Source organism: Dromiciops gliroides, chromosome 6 (assembly GCF_019393635.1).
Source record: "Dromiciops gliroides isolate mDroGli1 chromosome 6, mDroGli1.pri, whole genome shotgun sequence".
In the NCBI taxonomy this organism is placed as follows: Eukaryota; Metazoa; Chordata; class Mammalia; order Microbiotheria; family Microbiotheriidae; genus Dromiciops; species Dromiciops gliroides.
Window position 1 is genome coordinate 226601236 of NC_057866.1, and position 19840 is coordinate 226621075.

At 37.9% G+C, this 19840-nt stretch overlaps 1 protein-coding gene and 1 pseudogene across 4 annotated transcripts in view; both read right to left on the reverse strand.

Annotated features, from left to right (window-relative positions):
• SEC24B (SEC24 homolog B, COPII coat complex component) overlaps window positions 1-19840 on the reverse strand; it is a 99015-nt gene that overhangs the window by 23936 nt on the left and 55239 nt on the right. For 3 of the 4 annotated variants that reach the window (XM_043970329.1, XM_043970328.1, XM_043970327.1), the window contains 5 exons: window positions 14861-14953; window positions 11904-12085; window positions 7767-7954; window positions 4316-4418; window positions 464-590 (listed from right to left, as the gene is read on the reverse strand). In XM_043970329.1, the coding sequence (XP_043826264.1) occupies window positions 464-590; window positions 4316-4418; window positions 7767-7954; window positions 11904-12085; window positions 14861-14953 (693 nt within the window). The remainder of the gene's footprint in view (window positions 1-463; window positions 591-4315; window positions 4419-7766; window positions 7955-11903; window positions 12086-14860; window positions 14954-19840) is intronic. The other variant, XM_043970326.1, reaches the window with a different exon arrangement.
• Window positions 9397-10376, reverse strand: LOC122730840 (annotated as a pseudogene).

Sequence of the window (19840 nt, forward strand, 5' to 3'; positions counted from 1 at the left end):
TCAAGAACAGGGACTAGAATGTTGCTTCCCAAACTAGCAGCCACCTATCCATCAGACCACACAGCTGCTATGAGAGAGACATACAGAGACACACTTGAAAACAAGGAGAACAAGGGTCCCTGTGAAATAGGCTAAGGAATAATGACATGTAATTTGACTACTATGACACTTTCTAGATCTAAGCTGTCCTCTGCCATGTGTAAATATAAATTAAGACATAGGACTTTACATGGATATCTTTCTCTGCTTGCTTTGTGAATATTTTTTTGTTTGTTTACACGTAGGGACTGAATCTCACGGTCCACCAGGTTGGGGGCAAAATGAGGGTATTCTTAGCCTATGTGCTCCTTTCATAGGATTGAAGACAGAAATAACTTTCTGACATAGTTGTTAGAATAGACTTAAAATACGAAACATTAAAAAAAAATAAACACCAAGTCCTACCCCCAAATACAAAACTCACCATCATTAACTCTGTAGCACAGATTGCATTTCCATCTCCTCTGATCAATGAAGGACACAAAAGGGTTGATATATGTCCTGCAAGACCGGCACCTCACAATGGTGCTTGATGTTATCACTGGTAGTTGCTAGGAAAAGAAAATGAAGACCTTGTAGTACACATTATCTCAAGGAAATGTTAACTACTTCTTATTTTGGTTGTGCTCAGTACAAGGATTAGAACCCAACATTGCTTATGTGTATAGCTTGAAATGGCACCATTCCTTACTGTGTGCCTTGAGCAAACCAAGCAGCTACCCAGCTGCCTCTCCCCCTACAAACAACTAGGCAACATCACTAAGAGATAAAATGGCACCACAAGGAGGATAAAGCGCCTGACAAGTAGCATGACTGGCCAAGGGAATACCATGTGTCAGAGCTCATCAGGGCACCATAATCTGATGTGCACTCGGAACCCAGTGTAAGTGTACTTTTGGGTCTTCACTGAGTGACTATGCCTGGGGGTGGTATTTTTATGTGTTTCCTTGGGTATGAGAGAGGCATAAGCATCTCTGCTTATGTTCATGGTTAACTTAAGACTTAGTTCATATGCTCAGGCCTCAAAATAAACCAGAAACACAGAATTTCAGAGTTGGAAGGGACTTCAAACACTATCTAGCCCAGTCTGTAACAACCTAGTTGACCCAAATAGTCATATAGTCTCTGTCTCAAGATCTCTCCTAAAGAGGAGCCCAGGATCACTTGCAAATCATTCTGCTTTGGGGCAGTTTCTTAATTGTTAAGAAGTTTTACTTCTTTTCAACTTTCACCAGTGGCTTCTTCCCTTTGAGGCTAAGGAGAAGTCTTGTGCCTCTTCCACATGACAATAGCCCTTCAAAAACAGTTACCACATATAATCAATTTTTTCCCCCTTGGGGCAAATATTTCCACTTTCTTTAATCCTTATAAAACACTTTTGAACTGATCATCCTCCAGTTACTAATCTTCCTTTTAAAAAAGCTGGCCAACACTTACTAGCTTTGTGACCTTGGGCAAGTCACTTAACCCTCATTGACAGCCCCCCAAACCAAAAACAAATAAAAAAGCTGGCCTATGTTTTAATGTGTTTTTAAATTGACTTGCAGACACTCTGGTGACCATCTAGTTCAAGCCTCTCTACCTCACCGGAGAGTCCTACTAATTATTAATTAATGTTAATAATTAATATAAATAGGGGGCAGGTAGGTGGTGCAATGGATAGAGCACCGGCCCTGAAGTCAGGAGGACCTGAGTTCAAATCTGACCTCAGACACTTGTCATTTATTAGCTGTGTGACCCTGGGCAAGTCACTTAACCCACATTGTTGCTCCCCCCCCATTAATATAAATATCAAGAATTAATTGTGCCTTGAAAAAACTCAATATGCTCTATCTATTCTTTTGAGGCTCCTTTGTTTATTTGAAATGGATATCTAAAAAAAAAAAAAAGAAGAAATGGAATCTGATTCTTTTAGGAGTGGGTGAAACAGAAGAGCAATAGGTAGCCCTGGAAAAAACACTGTAAAAATGTAGTGGACAAATGTAACTGATGTCCAAAGTGAATTTCATTAAGTCTACTCATGTCTAAAAAACACTGGCAAACCTAACGTAACAATTGGAATGACGCCACCTGCTGGAGACTTACTGTAGAAGAGTTCCGCCCATGAAGCGAAGGTCTTTGAGGGCAAGACCAGGAGTCTTTTCTTTGGCGTCAGGAAGTGACGCAGGCTAGTGGGAGGAGGAAGGAAGAGACTGGCACTAGCTCTGACTCTCTTTCCTCTGGTGGAGAGCGGAGCTAAAATGTGCTCTCCCTTTAATAGATAGGAATCTAGGCCTTTCTCTCTCTCTTGTTTTTTTTTGTTTATTTGTTTTTTGGTGAGGCAATTGGGGTTAAGTGACTTGCCCAGGGTCACACAGCTAGTAAGTGTTAAGTGTCTGAGGCCGGATTTGAACTCAGGTACTCCTGACTCCAGGGCCGGTGCTTATCCACTGCGCCACCTAGTTGCCCGTTTCTCTCTCTCTTTATCAAATTCTTATTCTCCTTAATAAATGCTTAAAAGTCTAACACTTGCTAAAGCTTATAATTTATTGGCGACCACTCATTAGATATTTTAGACAGTTTAGCTAGAATTTTAGCCCTTAACACTAACTTAGGCATAATACCCTTTTGCATGAAAGAGAAGTGAAACAAAGAACTAATGGATTAAGGGATGTTATAGTTTTTCCTTAATCTTATGCCCTAGTTACATAGTCTCACTGAGCCATCCCCCCTCCCCCCCGTTATATTACAGAGATGATTTGTTTGATATGATTGACAGCCACAAGACATTTTCTATAGTTCATTCTTATTTAATTTAATTTTTTTTTTTGGGCAGGACAATGGGGGTTAAGTGACTTGCCCAGGGTCACACAGCTAGTAAGTGTCAAGTGTCTTGAGGCCGGATTTGAATTCAGGTCCTCCTGAATCCAGGGCTGGTGCTTTATCCACTGTGCCACCTACCTGCCCCCTCTATGGTTCATTCTTAAACAAACAACCTCTGTAATATTAATGTCAACACACACATATACATATTATGTATTTCACTCTCCTGGGCAAGTCACTTAATCTCAGTTTCCTCAACAATAAAATGGAGATAATCATAGCACCCAGCTTCCAGGGTTGTTGTGAGGACCAATGAGATAACTGTAAAGTGATGAGTGCACATAGTAGGCGCTATATGTTAGCTATTATTGTTATTATTCCAATAATTTATTTCTCTATCAACTCTTCAGAGTTTTGTTTCTATTTTACGCACTCCCATATTTTGGTTTCTATTTTACTTACCTGTATATGTTAAATTCTATGCCTTTCTTTTCTACTCCACCTAACTGGATCTTAAGTTTTCTCAGGGCAGGGAGTATCTGAATTCTCTGAATTCCCTTAAGGATTCAGTGCAGCTTAATGGGAAGAACTTTGGATCTGGAGTAGAGAGTAGACGATTCATGTCCCAGGGCCATGTTATTTACTATTAGGGCAAAGCTGTGCTGTGAGCCACTGCGGTTTATGGTACTGATGACGAAAGTGACTCCCTATTTCAACGGGTTGTCGTGTGAAGACCAAACAAGATAATGTCTATTGATACGCCATAAATTACAGGGTTAAAGATCTAGCACAGGAAGGAACCCCAACTGTCATCTAGCTAACCATCTCATTTTTACCGATCAGAAAACTGGGGCTAAGGGACTTGCTATGGTCACATAGGTTTTCAGATTCCAGACCATTGCTCTTTCCACTAAAACATATGCCTTAAAGGACTCTATAAGCCATTATTATTGAGAATATACCACAATTCTTTATACATTGTAGGTAGTCAGTAAGTATATAATGAAATAACAAAGTGGTTTCTAATTAATTTATTTTTCCTCTAATTTAATTTGGAGACAGACTTCCAACCCTAACCTTTCTTCCAAGCTGTCCCTTGATCCTACCAGTTGTAATCATATTTCCTGCCCTGGGCCTTATCCAATATTTTATTTAAAAGCTCTCTTATGAATGCACCATACGTGATTTTGTATAATTGTCATTTGCACATCATATCCCACTATTAGATGGCAGGCTCTATGAGAACAAGAATGTATATATATCTTCTAGGTCTCTGTACCATTTCGCTGCACATAGTACAGAATACCATTTGCTGAACTGAATTCTAACAAACTAGAGTATTTTTCTCTTACAACTTAGAAACAACAAAAACAGGGGAGGAAGAAAAATATTTCAGAAAAATATTCAATCGATGCACAAAAATGTAACCATACTTTTCTCTATCCAGGAACAAAATATAAAAATGATACTTTACCGTGAGATCTCTGAAGGGATGCAACAACAACCCTAAAGGAAGCTTAGCTTTATTCAACAAAGCCTGAGTCTGTGGAATATTTGTCAGAGTACACCGAAATGAACTGAAAGGCAAATGAAAAGAATATCTTGTTTAGCTATCATGCTAAAATATACCAAAGTAGATAGAGGCTAAGTTGTAAATAATCACAGAACATTTCAGCACATTATAGAGAAACCATCAGATATTTCTTGATCACTTTAAATACAAAAACATAATTCAAAGCTCTAAAAAGAGGTCTCAGAAGCTCTCATGATGGAAATTACTATATAAAAAACCATTCCCTTTTCCTATTCTTGTCACTGAGGGCTAGCTATCTTAATCTACTTCTCCATATCACTGTTGATAAGACTTACATGTGACTCCTTATACATGTAGCTTCATCTTTCATAGCAACCAGAATAAGGTTGCCTCATTAAAGGGTGAATGGCATTCATAGCACATTTGGCTCTATTAGAAAATGTTTTCTCTAGGCTTCAGATCTGTTCTAGTTTGAATCACAAAATGTTCATATTAATGAAAATGTGATAATATTTAAATTCCTTTACTAAAAAGACAGAATTAAGTACTTAAATGAGTCACAAATTCACTTAAGAATAACATCCCAGGCCTCCATTACTACCTTAAGATAATTCCTTCTACTGCACATGTTAAAGCTAAAGTCCAGTTCCCATAAGGTTTATCTCTGACAGACTTAAACTTCCTTTTGTTTTCTTAGGCTAACCACTTTTTTATGAATAATTCCTAATGACCCAGCAATTACATCATGAACAAAATCAACAAGGACATAAGTCAAAAATTTTCTGACATCGTATAGCATTGATAAGGTGCAATATATCAAGGCAGATGGATAAAGCTTTTGCAGCTGGGAATTCTTGGCAATTCTGTTCCCCACCCCCACCCCCAACCCTTACCTTCTCCATGTACAGGTATCAACCACTAAGAAGAATGTTTACATAATAAAATGAATATAAATCAATGATAAATTCTAAGGTCCATTCTCATCCCAAGGATTTATCCAGGATGTCTTAGTGAAGTTTTAAGCTTTAAAAACTGGGGGCGGCTAGGTGGCACAGTGGATAAAGCACTGGCCTTGGATTCAGGAGGACCTGAGTTCAAATCCAGCCTCAGACACTTGACACTTACTAGCTGTGTGACTTTGGGCAAGTCACTTAACCCTCATTGCCCTACAAAACAAACAAAAAAAACCCCATTTCTATAGTAGGGGAAGGTGGGAGGACCCAAACACAAATTTCACCTACTTCAAATTTTGAGAAGGTCCAATACTGCTGACAACTCAGCAGCCTACCTTGTCTCCCAAGCGGGAACACCCAGCTTTGGTGGGGCACACTCATGTGTGATATAGGTGCTGGAAATGGCTTTGCTAGGGCTCACTAGTATGCACTTCCTTGACCAAAAGGAAGAAGAGCCAAGGAATGAAGGTCATCTTACAAGTCATAACTCAATTTCCCAGGAGAACAAAGGAAGAGGGTAGTGACAGTATTAGGCCTGGAGAAAGAAGATGGGGACTTAGCCATTTCAGAGAATGTTTTAGGTTCATGAAGGGGGAGGAGGGAGGGGTTGGTGGGATGGGGGACTTGGGAGTAGGAAGAAGGAAAAGACAGGGGCAATTTAATGGATTACCAAGTTGTTTTAAGATCTCTCTTAAACCATCTGATTTTGAGACTGAAGGATACCTAGACATTTGGGCTTCACTGCTTTTTCAGCAGAGCGAACCTGCAGCCTGAGTGTTCTGGGATCCCTGGGAGACAGACACCTGACCTCAGTTAGGAGTTTGGACAGGTATGGGTGGCACGGAATTCCCTAGATTAGGCTCTGTGAAAGGCATGAAAAACAGGCCCACTGCTAAGGCCTTGAGAAACACAGAAAGGAAGCCTGATTAGGAATGAAGAAATAAAGCATTGGGTCAAGCTAAGAAAAAGAGGAGCTAAAAGCAAATAGTTCTCAATGAAGATGAATAGCAGGAAGTCAAATAAACGAAAAGAACTGGAAATTAGGAAAGTTCAAGGGCTATGGTCACTGGGAAATCTACTAAAAATCCTTATGGATTCTTAAGGAGAATATTACTAGGTCCTATATAATAGGAGCCTTTTTCTTATGGAAAGAATCTTGAGTTTACTTCTGGATAGAAGGGAGGAGTTTCAGGAATAAATGGAACTCTCCTGAAGGAAGCCTAGGGAACAGGAGGCCAGAGGATATTTTATCTAGGATGTACTGGGAGACAAGCACCAAGTCTGATCAATAACAGGTTCATATGGTGTATTAGAAGGAACCAATTTAGAGTCAGAGACCTAGGTTTGAGTTTGGCCTTACAACTTATTAGCTGTGTGACCCTGGGCAAGTCATAGCCTTTCTGAGCTTCAATTTCCTCAAACAGAAGGGACACAACAACGGGAGGAAAGCACCAGAAATGATGTGAGGCTTAAAGAGACAAGGCATGTGAAAGAACTTTGAACAGCGCTCTCTAGTGTCAGCTATCATTAATGTTATTTTAACTAGGAGGTACAATGAGGTCTTAGTAGCAGGCCAGGTAAAGGCAGATAGTTAGGTCCCTAACTGAAAGAATGCAGCAGAAAAGGAAAATGAAATAAAGATTCAAGATGGGGCAATTATACTGTAGTTGTCTCCTTATCCCCTGAAGAACATAAGAGTACCAGAGGGCAAACCCTCCACCTAAGCCTCTCCTGGAGCTTACATAAAAATCTAAATGAAAAGCTGTTATCTTATCTAAGTAATGACTGAAAAGGAGACACAAGATATTAAAAGGAGAGAGGAACGGTTTACAAGATTATCATATTATAACTACTGATAAGAACTCACATTTATATACTGCTTTAAGGTTTACAAAGTTCTTCCTCCGCAACAGCCCTGGGAGGTGGGTAGTGCAAGTATTATCATCCCCATCTTATAGACAAGGAAACTGAGGCTTAGGGAGCTTAAATGACTTCCCATAGTCACATAGCTAGCAAGTATTAGAGCCAAATCTGCTGACTCCAAATCCTGTGCTCTTTCCATTGGGGAAAAAAAAGGATGAAAAGGAGAAAAAGAAATTATGATTAACTTATTGGGGTATTAGGAAAATTTTCCTCACCAAGACTTAGAATATGTTCAAGACAGTGGCAAAAACTATCTCTGGGGAAAAAAATATCCCCCAAATGAAAAAAAAATGCTTGAATTGTACAAAAGTTTCTGAAAATAAAGTGGCTCTGGAATAAGAGGATTCTATTCTGCGTTTCCCATCTCTAACTTCCATACCAATTTAAAGTGAAAAACCTGTTTTAGTACCATCTTGAAATCAACAAATTCCATGCCATTTTTTACTACTTTTCATGCCGATATCAAATCTTGTATTAAGGATTAACACAATGAAAAATACAAAACATATACCTACTCAGGATTACAATTTAATTTTTTAAGGTCTGAATTCAAGTTGGGCACAGGAGCCAGAACAGGAGCCACAGGCAGAACATTCCTATCTTGAGTGAGGTTCACTGGTCTCAGACTTTCTGGTTGTTGAGAAGAATGCTGGAGACTTAATCCGCTTAGACTAGATGACAACTGATTCATACCAGGATACTGCTGAAAATAAGAGCATTATTAAAACAAAACCCCAAACCAAACCATTATTTCAAATGTGATCTTATTCTTTACTTATAAAAGATGCAAATATCTTAAGATTTTTTTTATACTAATGAGTAAATAACCCCAGCTTTGTTTTCCCTCCATTTCAAAGGTAACACCCCCCCAATAAGCTCAATGGTTTGGGGGGCAGTCATATTACTTATTAGGAGGTTGTGTCCAATTAATGATCATCGCGAAAGAATCAAGATTTCATAATTATCCCAAAGTAGAGATATTAGAAGATACATCACCCCACTCTATTCCAGGGGTAACAAGTACAGAGTTATGGAATGGTGTATATATTTCCAGATTTTTAAAAATATATTAATTGGTTTTGCTGATTTAAAAAATCGTTTACATTTTCTCTAAAAAAAAAAATTGATCGTTTTGTGGGATGGCTCTCTGGAATGTGAGGGGGTTGGGTGGGAGGGAGAAATTTAGAAAATGGAAAAACAAATGACATTAAAGGCATTTTAATTTTTGCCACAAAACTTGAAATTAAGCAACTTATCACAGTAAGAAAAACATTTTTTTTTTTTGAAAACAGAGGCTTCTATAAAAACAGGGTAGTTATTGATGTTCTTATCTTTTAGAATGATTAATATAGTTAATAAAACACATTAACAATTTACACCTGGGTGAGAGGAATTATTTTGGACACGGTTTTGAAGTACTGTCCAAGAGCCTCTGCCATCTTTCTAACAAAGAGCTAATCTCTGCCAGGTTTAGGGGACAGAAAATAGAGGTTAGTGGGGCAGCTAGGTGGCGCAGTGGATAGAGCACCGGCCCTGGAGTCAGGAGTACCTGGGTTCAAATCCGGCCTCAGACACTTAACACTTACTAGCTGTGTGACCCTGGGCAAGTCACTTAACCCCAATTGCCTCACTAAAAAAAAAAAAAAAGAAAAGAAAAAAAAAAAAGAAAATAGAGGTTAGTGATTAATAGGGTTGGTAACAGATACAATGCCCCCATGGCAAATTGGACCGAATACTCTTTTCTGCTCTCTCTCAGCACTGACTTTACTGATGATACACAATATAGGACTCTAGTATTCTCTCCCCTACTAAAGGGGTGCTTTGGGACAAGGGATCCCCAGTACAAGAATATAGGTTAAGAATGTGGACTTTTGGGGCAGCTAGGTGGTGCAGTGGATAAAGCACCGGCCCTGGATTCAGGAGTACCCGAGTTCAAATCCGGCCTGATACTTGATACTCAGTAGCTGTGTGACCCTGGGCAAGTCACTTAACCCCCCATTGCCCCACAAAAACAAAAAACCAAAACAAAACAAAAGAGTATGGTGTTTAGGAAACCCCCCCCCCCCACCAAAAAAAAAAAAGAATGTGGGCTTTTCAGTGGTGGAACTCCTCTTTTGGCTGGGGATGAAGATCCATGGCTTAGCACTATTCCTTGAAGGTCATGTAGACCATGAGGTCTACATGGCTGTTACAAATGTACTCATTGTCATACTAGGAAATGAGTTTCACAAAATGATCGCTGAGTGCAATGCCAGTTCCAGCATCAAAGAGAGAAGTGTAGGTGTGGCTGTTAAAGTTACAGGATACAACCTAGTCTTCTGTGTAGTCCAAGATGCCCTTTAAGTGTTCCTCTGACACTTGCTTCACAACTTTCTTGATACCATCATATCTGGCAGGTTTCTGTAGATGGCAGGGCCGATCCACAACAGATACATTGGGAGATGGAACACAGAAGGCCATGCCCGTGAGCGTCTCTTTATAGCCTTAGCAGCACTAGTAGAAGCAGGGATACTTTGGGCAGCACCACATCCATCATGCCACAGCTTGCTGTCTTCTGGGTAATGGCATGGACTTTAGTCATGAGTCCTTTCACAATGCCAAAGTTATCACGAATGACCTTGCCCTAGGTGGCCAATCAGTTGGTAGTTCAGGAGCCATTACTGACAATCTTAAGGGAATTATCATATCTCTCAGGATTCATTCCCATAACAAACACTGTGGTATCAGCAGAAGGGGCGGAAATAACCCACTTGGCTCTACCCTTCAAGTGAGCCCCAGTCTTTTCTATGGTTGTAAAAAAAACCAGTGGACACTCTCAGTTCCAGCATCTCCCCATTTGATATTGGTGGCATCTCACTTCTGGAAGATGGTCATGGCTTTTACATTTATCGCCACTCTTCCATTCTCACCTGATAGTGCCTATGAACTTGTCATGGGTGGAATCATAATGAAACATATAAACCATATAGAGATCAATGAAGGTCACTGATGGCCACAATGCCCACTCCACCTGAACTGAATGTAGCCCTGGTTACCAGGAGCCCAATATGGCCAAATCTGCTGACTCTGACCATTACCATCTTGTTTCAGGGATGTGACTGAAGCAGTGGATCCTGGCACCAAGCTTTGAGAGCCCAAATACTTGTCATCCAGCAGAATACTTACTTTTTGCCTACAATAGAAATCTTTCCAATTGTTTAGCCTAACTCTCCACCCTGACCCATGTCTAGTCTGAAAAACTTAGGGTCACTAAGAAATGCAATGACAAACATTCTTCTAACACATTACTTATGGTCTCTTCCAAACATAACAATAAAAATAGTCTGGTTTCTCTCCAACCCTCAAAACTTCTAGGCCACAGAATCCACTTACATTTGATATCTCCTTAAGGTAGAGGGAGAAATAATATACAATCAAAAGTAGGAATTGTTGGTTCTAACACAAAAATAGCCAAACAAAACCAGTTTATCAAGTCAAGCTTTTATCTGAACTGATGAACAAACAAAAGAAATTTACTCAAGTGGAGCTCAGGAAAATCGCTGTGCCTATAGAGGAAAGAATAGTGGAACAGAGTACTAGACTTGGAGTAAGAATACTTTTGTTCAAATCTTAGTCCTGACACGAATTGGGTGACCATGGATTAATTTAAGTCTAAATTTCTTAACCTGTAAAACAGTGATACTAATACCTACAGTACCTATCTCACAGGATTGTGAGGTTTAAATGAATGTTTTCAAACCTTAAAATGTCAGCTACCACCATAATTATTGTTGTTTTTACTACTATTAATGTTATGGTTTCTTTTTTCAGTGGTTCTTTCCTTCCTGCTCCTTGTTTTGCACTTTCCCTAGAAGGCTTTAGTTCTTTGCGAGTTAAAGCCTTTAAACCAAGGTGTCAACCAGGTTCTAATTTTTATTCTTAGCTATTCTGAGGGCTGAAAACATTCTCTAAGATAGGGCCTTTGATTCCAAGTAGAAATTCCACTCTAAGTTATTTTTTCCAATGCAAAAGAAACACTTGACTCAAGACCAAGGTTTAATTAAAATTCAGCACTGACACTTACTAGCTGTGTGACCCTGGACAAGTCACAAATTCTTTAAACCTCAGTTTCTTCATCTGTAAAATAGAAAAAAATAAGACTCGCAATGACTTCCTCACATGGTTGCTGAGGAAAATGCTTTATAAGCTTTAATTTACCGTAATAATATGAGCTATTATTGCCAGTAAACACCAACTAAAAATGCTCACTTCTCTGTATTGTTAAATTGAAATGGTGTCAGACTTGGCCATGCTAAGTATGGCAGTAGCTAATTACAACTGGGGAAAGGGAGGAGGAGGCTATCACAGAGCAACAAAAGCTATAAGGATCACACAGCTGAAGCCAACGGTGGCATCACCAGCACAAGTATCTTAACAGTACTATGTCATTTTCTTATAAGCAGGCTTTTGTTAAAATAGTTTTGACATATGTAACAATTAAGAGCAAAACAAACTCCTCATACCAGGAGATGGAAGAAATAACAACAGATAATTATTTTTCCCTTGAGCAGATGAAGTTTAATCACGATAGGTTATGTGTGACTTGGATTTCTATTAGAATGACAATTCTAATAATCCATTCAGACTAAAAAAAAGGCCCTGCTTACACATACCTGGGCATACTGTTGGAATCCAGAATAGGTTGGGTTACTAGGCTGTGTTCCAGAGCTCAGCCCTACATTCTGATAACCAGGCTGAAGAGTTGGATACCCATAGCCAAAGGGCTTAGCAGGTTTTGTTGCCTGAGGAACAGAGAGAGCAGGAGCTGGACTGCTGGTCGATGAACAAAGCGTATCTAACAAAGACATAAATACAGATTCAGCACCTTGGAACAAACTCTGAAAATGTAGCTATGCTCAACTCTACAGATGTCTCCCTGGTAGTCAGTAGCATCCACTTTTGATTTTTTTTTTTTACACAACACCGGGAATGGGTTGAAGAATACACAGCAGAGGAAAAATCGATTTTCTTCCCTTTTTACTAAAATTGCTGACCTCTGTCCTGTCACACTTCCCTGAAAGTGGAGTTGTATCATGTAAGGCAACATGGCATAGTAGGAGGCAATGTGTGAATAGCACTGGATTTGGAATTGGGGCCTAAACTACAATCTTGATTTGGGGAGGCAAGAAAGACTGTGAGCTTCTTCCTCACTGAGGAAAGAAGGAGAATGTCCTGAAGGTCAGTAGACAACAGCTACCAGAATTCTGATTAGGTGGTAGATATGGGCTAAGTCAGTTTCATAGGACGAGATGTTACTGTGATGGAGGCAGAGGGAAGACATGGAAGTGGCAATGGGAGAGCAAGGAATACTCCATCTTCTCCACCTTGACCAGCCAGTTAGTTGAGGGGGTGGTTGGTGGAGAGGGAATGACTGAAAGTACAATTAGTGATAGAAAGGGTGGCCAGGAAGTCTATAGCTTTAGGAGGGAGCTGAAAGGTAGAAAAAATGAGGACATAATGAGGATGAAATAAAGTTTAGAGGGAATAAGGATTCCTTATACAAAAGAAGACAATCTTTGTCAATAAAGAGTTTCTACCATGATACATCCTTTTAAGTATCTCAATAAAAATTTGAGTTAAAAAAAAAAAAAAGCTTACTGGCTCAACTTTACCTATTGTTTCCCATAATACTAAGAGATGAGCATCTGTAACTTTTCTTGTACTTTTGGTACCCTCTGGTGTTCCAACCTTAAAATGACATTAGCCCAAAATAAGCAAATACAAATATATTAGCTATTTGGTTCTCAGATGATGCAGTCACCTCACTCTTCTGTGGTAAGGGAAAATTTTGTTTTTGTTTTTGTGGGGCAGTGAGGGTTAAGTGACTTGCCCAGGGTCACACTAGTACGTGTCAAGTGTCTGAGGTCGAATTTGAACTCAGGTCCTTCTAAATCCAGGGCCAGTGCTTTATCTACTGCACCACCTAGCTGCTCCAATATGGGACAATTTTTACAGGAAATATGCCTGTTTTTGTCCTTTAAAAAAACAAAAACAAAAAGACATTGTTCCACTGATCAGTCTGAATAGAAGGTCTGGTTAAATTTCATGGATTCAAAACCCATCTCCAAGATTGTGTTAACCCAGGCATAAACCATGGAGTGAAAGCATGAGGTGCATGATATCCTATGTGAAGAGGTTGAAGAGAGAAAGGATCAAGAACTGAATTTCTTTATATTAGGTAAGATTTTGAGGAAAAACAAGGGCCAAGGAAAAAGGAAAGAGGGAAAGGGATTATTATGATATTTGTTTTTAAAAATTATCTTGTGGAGGGGTAAAATTATCAACTTAAAAAAAGAAATTAAAATTTAAACACTAATGCACTGTTGGTGGAGCTGTGAACCGATCCAACCATTCTGGAGAGCAATTTGGAACCAGGCATACCCTTTGACCCAGCAATACCACTACTAGATCTATATCCCAAAGAGATCATAAAAAAGGGAAAAGGACCCACATGTACAAAAATATTTATAGCTGCTCTTTTTATGGTAGTAAAGAACTGGAAATTGAGTTAATGCCCATCAATTGGGGAATGGCTAAACAAGTTGTGGTATAAGAATATAACGGAATACTCCTGTGCTCTAAGAAATGATAAGCAGATGGATTTCAAAAAAACCTGGACTTACATGAATTGATGCTGAGTGAAATGAGCAGAATCAAGAGAACATTGTACACAGTATCAAAAACATTTTGTGATGATCAACTTAACTCTTCTCAGCAATACAATGATCCAAGACAATGCCAAAAGATTTATGATGGAAAATGCTCTCCACATTCAGAAAAAGAACTATGGAGTCTGAATGCAGACTGAAGCATACTATTTTCACTTTTGTTGTTGCTTCTTTGTTATTGTTCTTGTTTATTCTTTCTTGCGTTTTTTTCCCCTCTTGTTCTGATTAATGCGGAAATATGTTTAACATGACAGATATATCAAATTCTTTGCTGGCTTTGGGAGGGGGGAGGGAAGGGAAAGTGTGAGAAAAATTTGGAACTCAAAAAATATCTTTACATGTAATTGAGAAAAAAAAAAAAAAAGAGGAATTAGCACCACATCTTCTTTTCCAAAGTAAATAATATGATGAAATTGCTTTAGAGCTCTTACTAATACTAGGTATGTGATGCTTAAAATGAAAATGCATTATTCCAGGGGTTGGCAATCTAAAGCTGCTGCCTGTTTCTGTATAGCCTAAGAGCTAAGAATGATTTTTATACTTTTAATAAAGTTTTATTGTATTTAAAAACTGTAAAAACTGGGGCAGCTAGGTGGCGCAGTGGATAGAGCACCGGCCCTGGAGTCAGGAGTACCCGAGTTCAAATCTGGCTTCAGACACTTAACACTTACTAGGTGTGTGACCCTGGGCAAGTCACTTAACCCCAATTGCCTCACTAAAATAAATTAAAAAAAACCAACAACAACAAAAAACAAACTGTAAAAACCATTTAAGCTCACTGGCAGTAAAAAAACAAAAACATCAGGCAAAGGGTCAACAGGTAAACCTGTGCTTTATTCTAATACAATGTCTTTCCTGGAAGTTCATGATTTTTTTTTATAAGAGTCATTAAGCCAACACACCCATTGTGTCACCTGGATAGCTCCCACCTTCTAGGACATCAAAGCTGTTGGGCACAGGAGAAGCACTGCTGGTTGTAGAGGAGCTGTCAATGGCTAGGAAGAAGAGAAAACAACATTAGTAAAAACTGCAGATATTTATAGAAGGTTCTTGGCACTTGATAAAGATCTTTTTCATAGACTAGAGTAAGAGTCCTGCCTTGAGAAATCATTAAAAAGACTAATGGTTAAAGACAGTTTGAGCTAACATGGATTCCAGTTAAAAAGAAATGCATGGGATGGGGATAAAATGGAAATAAAATAGGTATGTGGACACAGCCATTTAGAGCAGAAGAGAAGACATAAAGCTGATATATAAGCAGCCAAAGAACAAAAGAACAAGTTTTAAAGAAGGAACCAAATGTAACAAAAGTTCCATTCAAATTAATGCACAGCCATTAAATGTGTCCCTACAAGGATGAGGTAAGAGGTCATAACAACAAGGTTCTTTTATTTCTATAAAGATGAGATGTAACTTTCATTCTTCCTGGTTCTCTTGCTATCTACCTGTGTGAAGCAGTTTCTTCATCTGTAAAGTGGAGATATACTCCTTGTTCTATTTACCTCACAAGATTCTGGAAGATATTATGAGCAAGCATACAGAAAAACAATATACCAAGTGTAGGTTCGGTGCCAACATAAGGTAGCATTATGTGGGTCGATATAAATAGTACATTTTTATTAGTAAAGTTAACTTAGAGATTTAGGAATGGGATATGGTGGTAGGTCAAGCACACAAAATATCCTCTCTGAACATAAACCCCACAAACAGATACTATCCTTGCTCCACGACACAACTGTTCCATAAGGGTTGTTCCACCCCTGAATTTTAAGTTCATTTAAAATTATGTTTGTTGGAAATATGTTTTTCATGATTGCACATGTATAACCTAAATCAAATTGCTTACCTTCTCAATGTGGGGGGAGGGGAGAGGAAAGGTAGGAAGAAGAGAAAATTTGGAACTCAGAAATTTTTAAAAAACGAATGTTAAAAATTGTTTCTCATGTAATTGGGGAAAAAATAAAGTATTAAATAAAAAATTATATTTTTGTTCTATAATTCTAGTGCTAATGAAAAAACTTATTCTATATTTAGAACATTGGGCTAGACACCACAGCTATGGAATAACTACTGTTACTAACAACTTTCTTGGCCTCAGTATTCCATCCCCATCCTCTTCTATAAAACACTTCACATGTGCTGTATGAGTTTCAATAAGTTTGATAGTGTGACAAATTAGGAGATAAGAAAACTATCTCTAGAGATAACTATTTATGAACCAACTCTTCTGGGTGCTAGTTGGTGAACTAGAGGAAAACATTTACTTCACATTAATTATCCTAATATGTTGAGTGAATCCTTGGTTAAACAATTAATAGAACCATTTAATTAGTTAGAATTAACCTACTAATTAAATAATTAATTATACGTACTGAGCTAAAAAGATGAAAATTAATCCTTACTGTAATGGTGTCAATGCCTATAAAACATATTGAGCTCCTTACAAATATAAAATATTTAAATTAAAAAATCAAAACATTTTAGATACGAATAAAGACAAAATATATTGATGCATGCCTCAAGGCAAAATTACTTCATGTAGTAACATTAAACTATCAAAGTCACTAGTTTTGCCTTTGTGATTCTTATATTTATGGGTTTCTAACTAAGAACCTAAATATAAAAGATAAAAAGTATAGAAAAATAAATATTTTTAAAAGGCAAGCTGGTGACTTATATGGAGCAGTTATATGAGACTGCACTATTGAAATCAATGGAGACTGAAGGGAAGCACGATGGCCTCTTTTACTTTTTTTTTTTTTTTTTGCAACAAACATTTATTTTTTCCAGTTACATGTAAGGGTAGTTTTCAACATTCATTTTCACAAGATTTAGAGTTCCAAATTTTTCTCCCTCCCTCCTTCCCTCCCTCCCTTTCCTCCCCCCTCCACAAGACAGCAACCAGGTTATATATGCACAATCCACAAGTGCACTTTTTATCACTTCTTTCTATGGGGGTGGATAGTAAGCTTCGTCACTAGTCCCTTGAGATTGTCTTGGATCATTGCATTGCTGAGTAGTTAAGTCACTCACAAGTGCTCATTGAATAATACTGCTGTCACTATACACAATGTCCTCCCAGCTCTGCTCACTTCACCATACATCAGTTCGTGAGTCTTTCCAGGTTTTTCTGGGATCATCCTGTTTGTCATTTCCTATAGCACAAGACCATTCCACCACAATCATATAGCACAGCTTCTTCCCTCATTCCTCAATTGATGGACATTCCCTTGATTCTCAATTCTTAGCCACCACAAAGAGTTGCTATAAATATTTTTTGTATAATTTCCCCCCTTTTTTCTTTTCATGATTACTTTTGTTAACTGTTTCCCTTCCATCCTATTCCCTTCCTCAAGATATTTATTCTATAATCCATCTTCTTTCATCCTATCCCTCTTCAAAAGGGATTTGCTTCTGTCTGTCCCCTCCCCCAATCTGCCCTTCCTTCTTTTGCCCCTCTCTCTTTATCCCCTTCCCCTCTTATTTTCTTGCAAGGTTAGAGATATTACTCCACCCAATTGGGCCTCTTTTACTTTAGGGAATCATGGACCCAAAAAGAAAAGAAAAAACAAGAAAAATAAAGGTAAAAAATAAATACACTGATTTGTGTTCAGACCTCTTCCAGTTCTATTGTTGGAGGTGGATAGCATTTTTTGTCATAAGTCCCTTGGAACTGTCTTGAATCATTTGATTGACAAGAATAGCTGATTCATTTGCAGTTGATCATCATTACAATATTGCTGTTACTGTGTACAATGATCTCCTAGTTTTGCTCAGTTCATCTGAGTCTTCCCAGATTTTTCTGAAACATTCTGCTCATCATTTCTTAGAGCACAATAGTATTCTATCACACACATTTACCACAATTTGTTCAGCCATTCCCCAAGTGATGGGCATCTCTTCAATTTTCAATTCTTTGCCATCACAAAAAGAGCTGCTATAGATATTTTTGTACACATAGGACCTTTTCCTTTTTCTTTGATCTCTTTGGGGTACAGACTTAGTAATGGTATTGCTAAATCAAAGGGTATGACAGTCTGATGGTCTTTTGAGCATAGTTCCAAATTGCTCTTTCCAAATGGTTGGATCAGTTCACAATTCCACCAATGGTGCATTAGGGTCCCAATTTTCCTGTATCTCCTCCAATATTTGTTGTTTTCCTTTCTGTCATATTAGCCAATCTGATAGGTGGGAGATAGTACCTCAGAGTTGTTTTAATTTGCATTTCTCTAATGATTAGTGATAGAGCATTTTTTCACAAGACTATACATAGCTTTGATTTCTTCTTCCAAAAACTGCCTGTTCATATGCTTTGACCATTTATCAATTGGGGGATGACTCATTCTTATAAATGTGACTTATTTTTCTACATATTTAAGAAATGAGGCCTTTTCAGAGCAACTCCCCATAAAACCCCTCCCCCCTGCTAATCCTGGTTTTGTGGATACAAAAGCTTTTACATTTAATATAATCAAAATGATCCATTCTACACCCCGTAATGTTCTCAACATCTTGTTTGGTCATAAATTCTTCCCTTCTCCATAGATCTGATGATAAACTATTCAATGCTCCCCTAATTTGCTTATATCACCCCTTATTTCTAAATTACCATTTTGACTTTATCTTAGTATAGAGGGTAAGATGGTGAAAGTAAATGAAATATTATTATGCTGAAATGATTAAAGAAATGGTTTTAGCAAAACCCGTAGACTTGTACGAATACAGAATTCTATTATTTTAACAAGAACACTGAAGAAATGAACAATTCTGAAAGACTTAAGATCGGGTCCAATGATGAAGAAAATACCACACCTTTTGGAAAAGGCATTGGACATATTTTTGGATATAGCCAATATGAGAATTTGTTTTGCTTGACTATACATGTTATGAGTTTTGTTTTTCTTTTTTTTTGGGGGGGGGGAAGGAGAGAGAGGGAAAATAAATGCTTGATAATGAAAAAAAAAAAGTTAAAAGGGTGAAGGAAGAAGCCAAAATGGCAGGTGGCTAAGTAGTAAAGATATGATAAAGAAGTGGGGGTGATTCTAGTGAAGGTGATATAAATATTGATAAAGCTGAACTTTCTCATGTTGACTTCAAAATTCTCCAAGGAACAGAAACAAAATTATAGAAGGGGAAAAGAGGACATTTGAGACAATTAAGGGATGTGGCACACTAATACAGCTAGGCATAATCTACACAAAGTCTATGTATTCTCTTATTTTAGTAAAAAAATTTGCCTACTGAGATTTAGAATTTTGTTCTAATCTTTTACCAATCTTCTATCTTGGAAGAAAACGTATCTGTTTTTCAAAAGCTTTTTTTGCGTCAAAGGAATTGAAAAATTCCAAGATCACAGAAAGAAATGTAAAAAATTTTTAAATAGCTGTCAGTACAAACTTACTGGATTCTTTAAAACAATCTGATAGGGGGCAGGTAGGTGGCATAGTGGATAAAGCACTCAGGAGGACCTGAGTTCAAATCTCATCTCAGACACTTGACACTTACTAGCTGTGTGACCCTGGGCAAGTCACTTAACCCCCATTGCACTTTCCCACCCAATCAAATAAATTGGTTAAATGATCCTACTAGAAAAACTCATCTTAGAAAAAGTAAATTTAGTACTATTATGAAAAATGAAAAGATTAATTCACAAATATCTTAGGTCTCAGCCAAATTAAAAATGTTTCAAATTAGTATTTTATTAAAAAATTGATTATAGAAAATATGATTGTCTTTTTCTTTTCCTGTGGTAGAATTGTCTTTATTGTTCATTTGTTTATTCATTTCCAACTCTGTGTTCCCATGGACCTTCTATCCTTCACTATCTTTCAAAGTCTGTCCAAGTTCATGTTCATTGTTTCCATGACACTATCTATCCATCT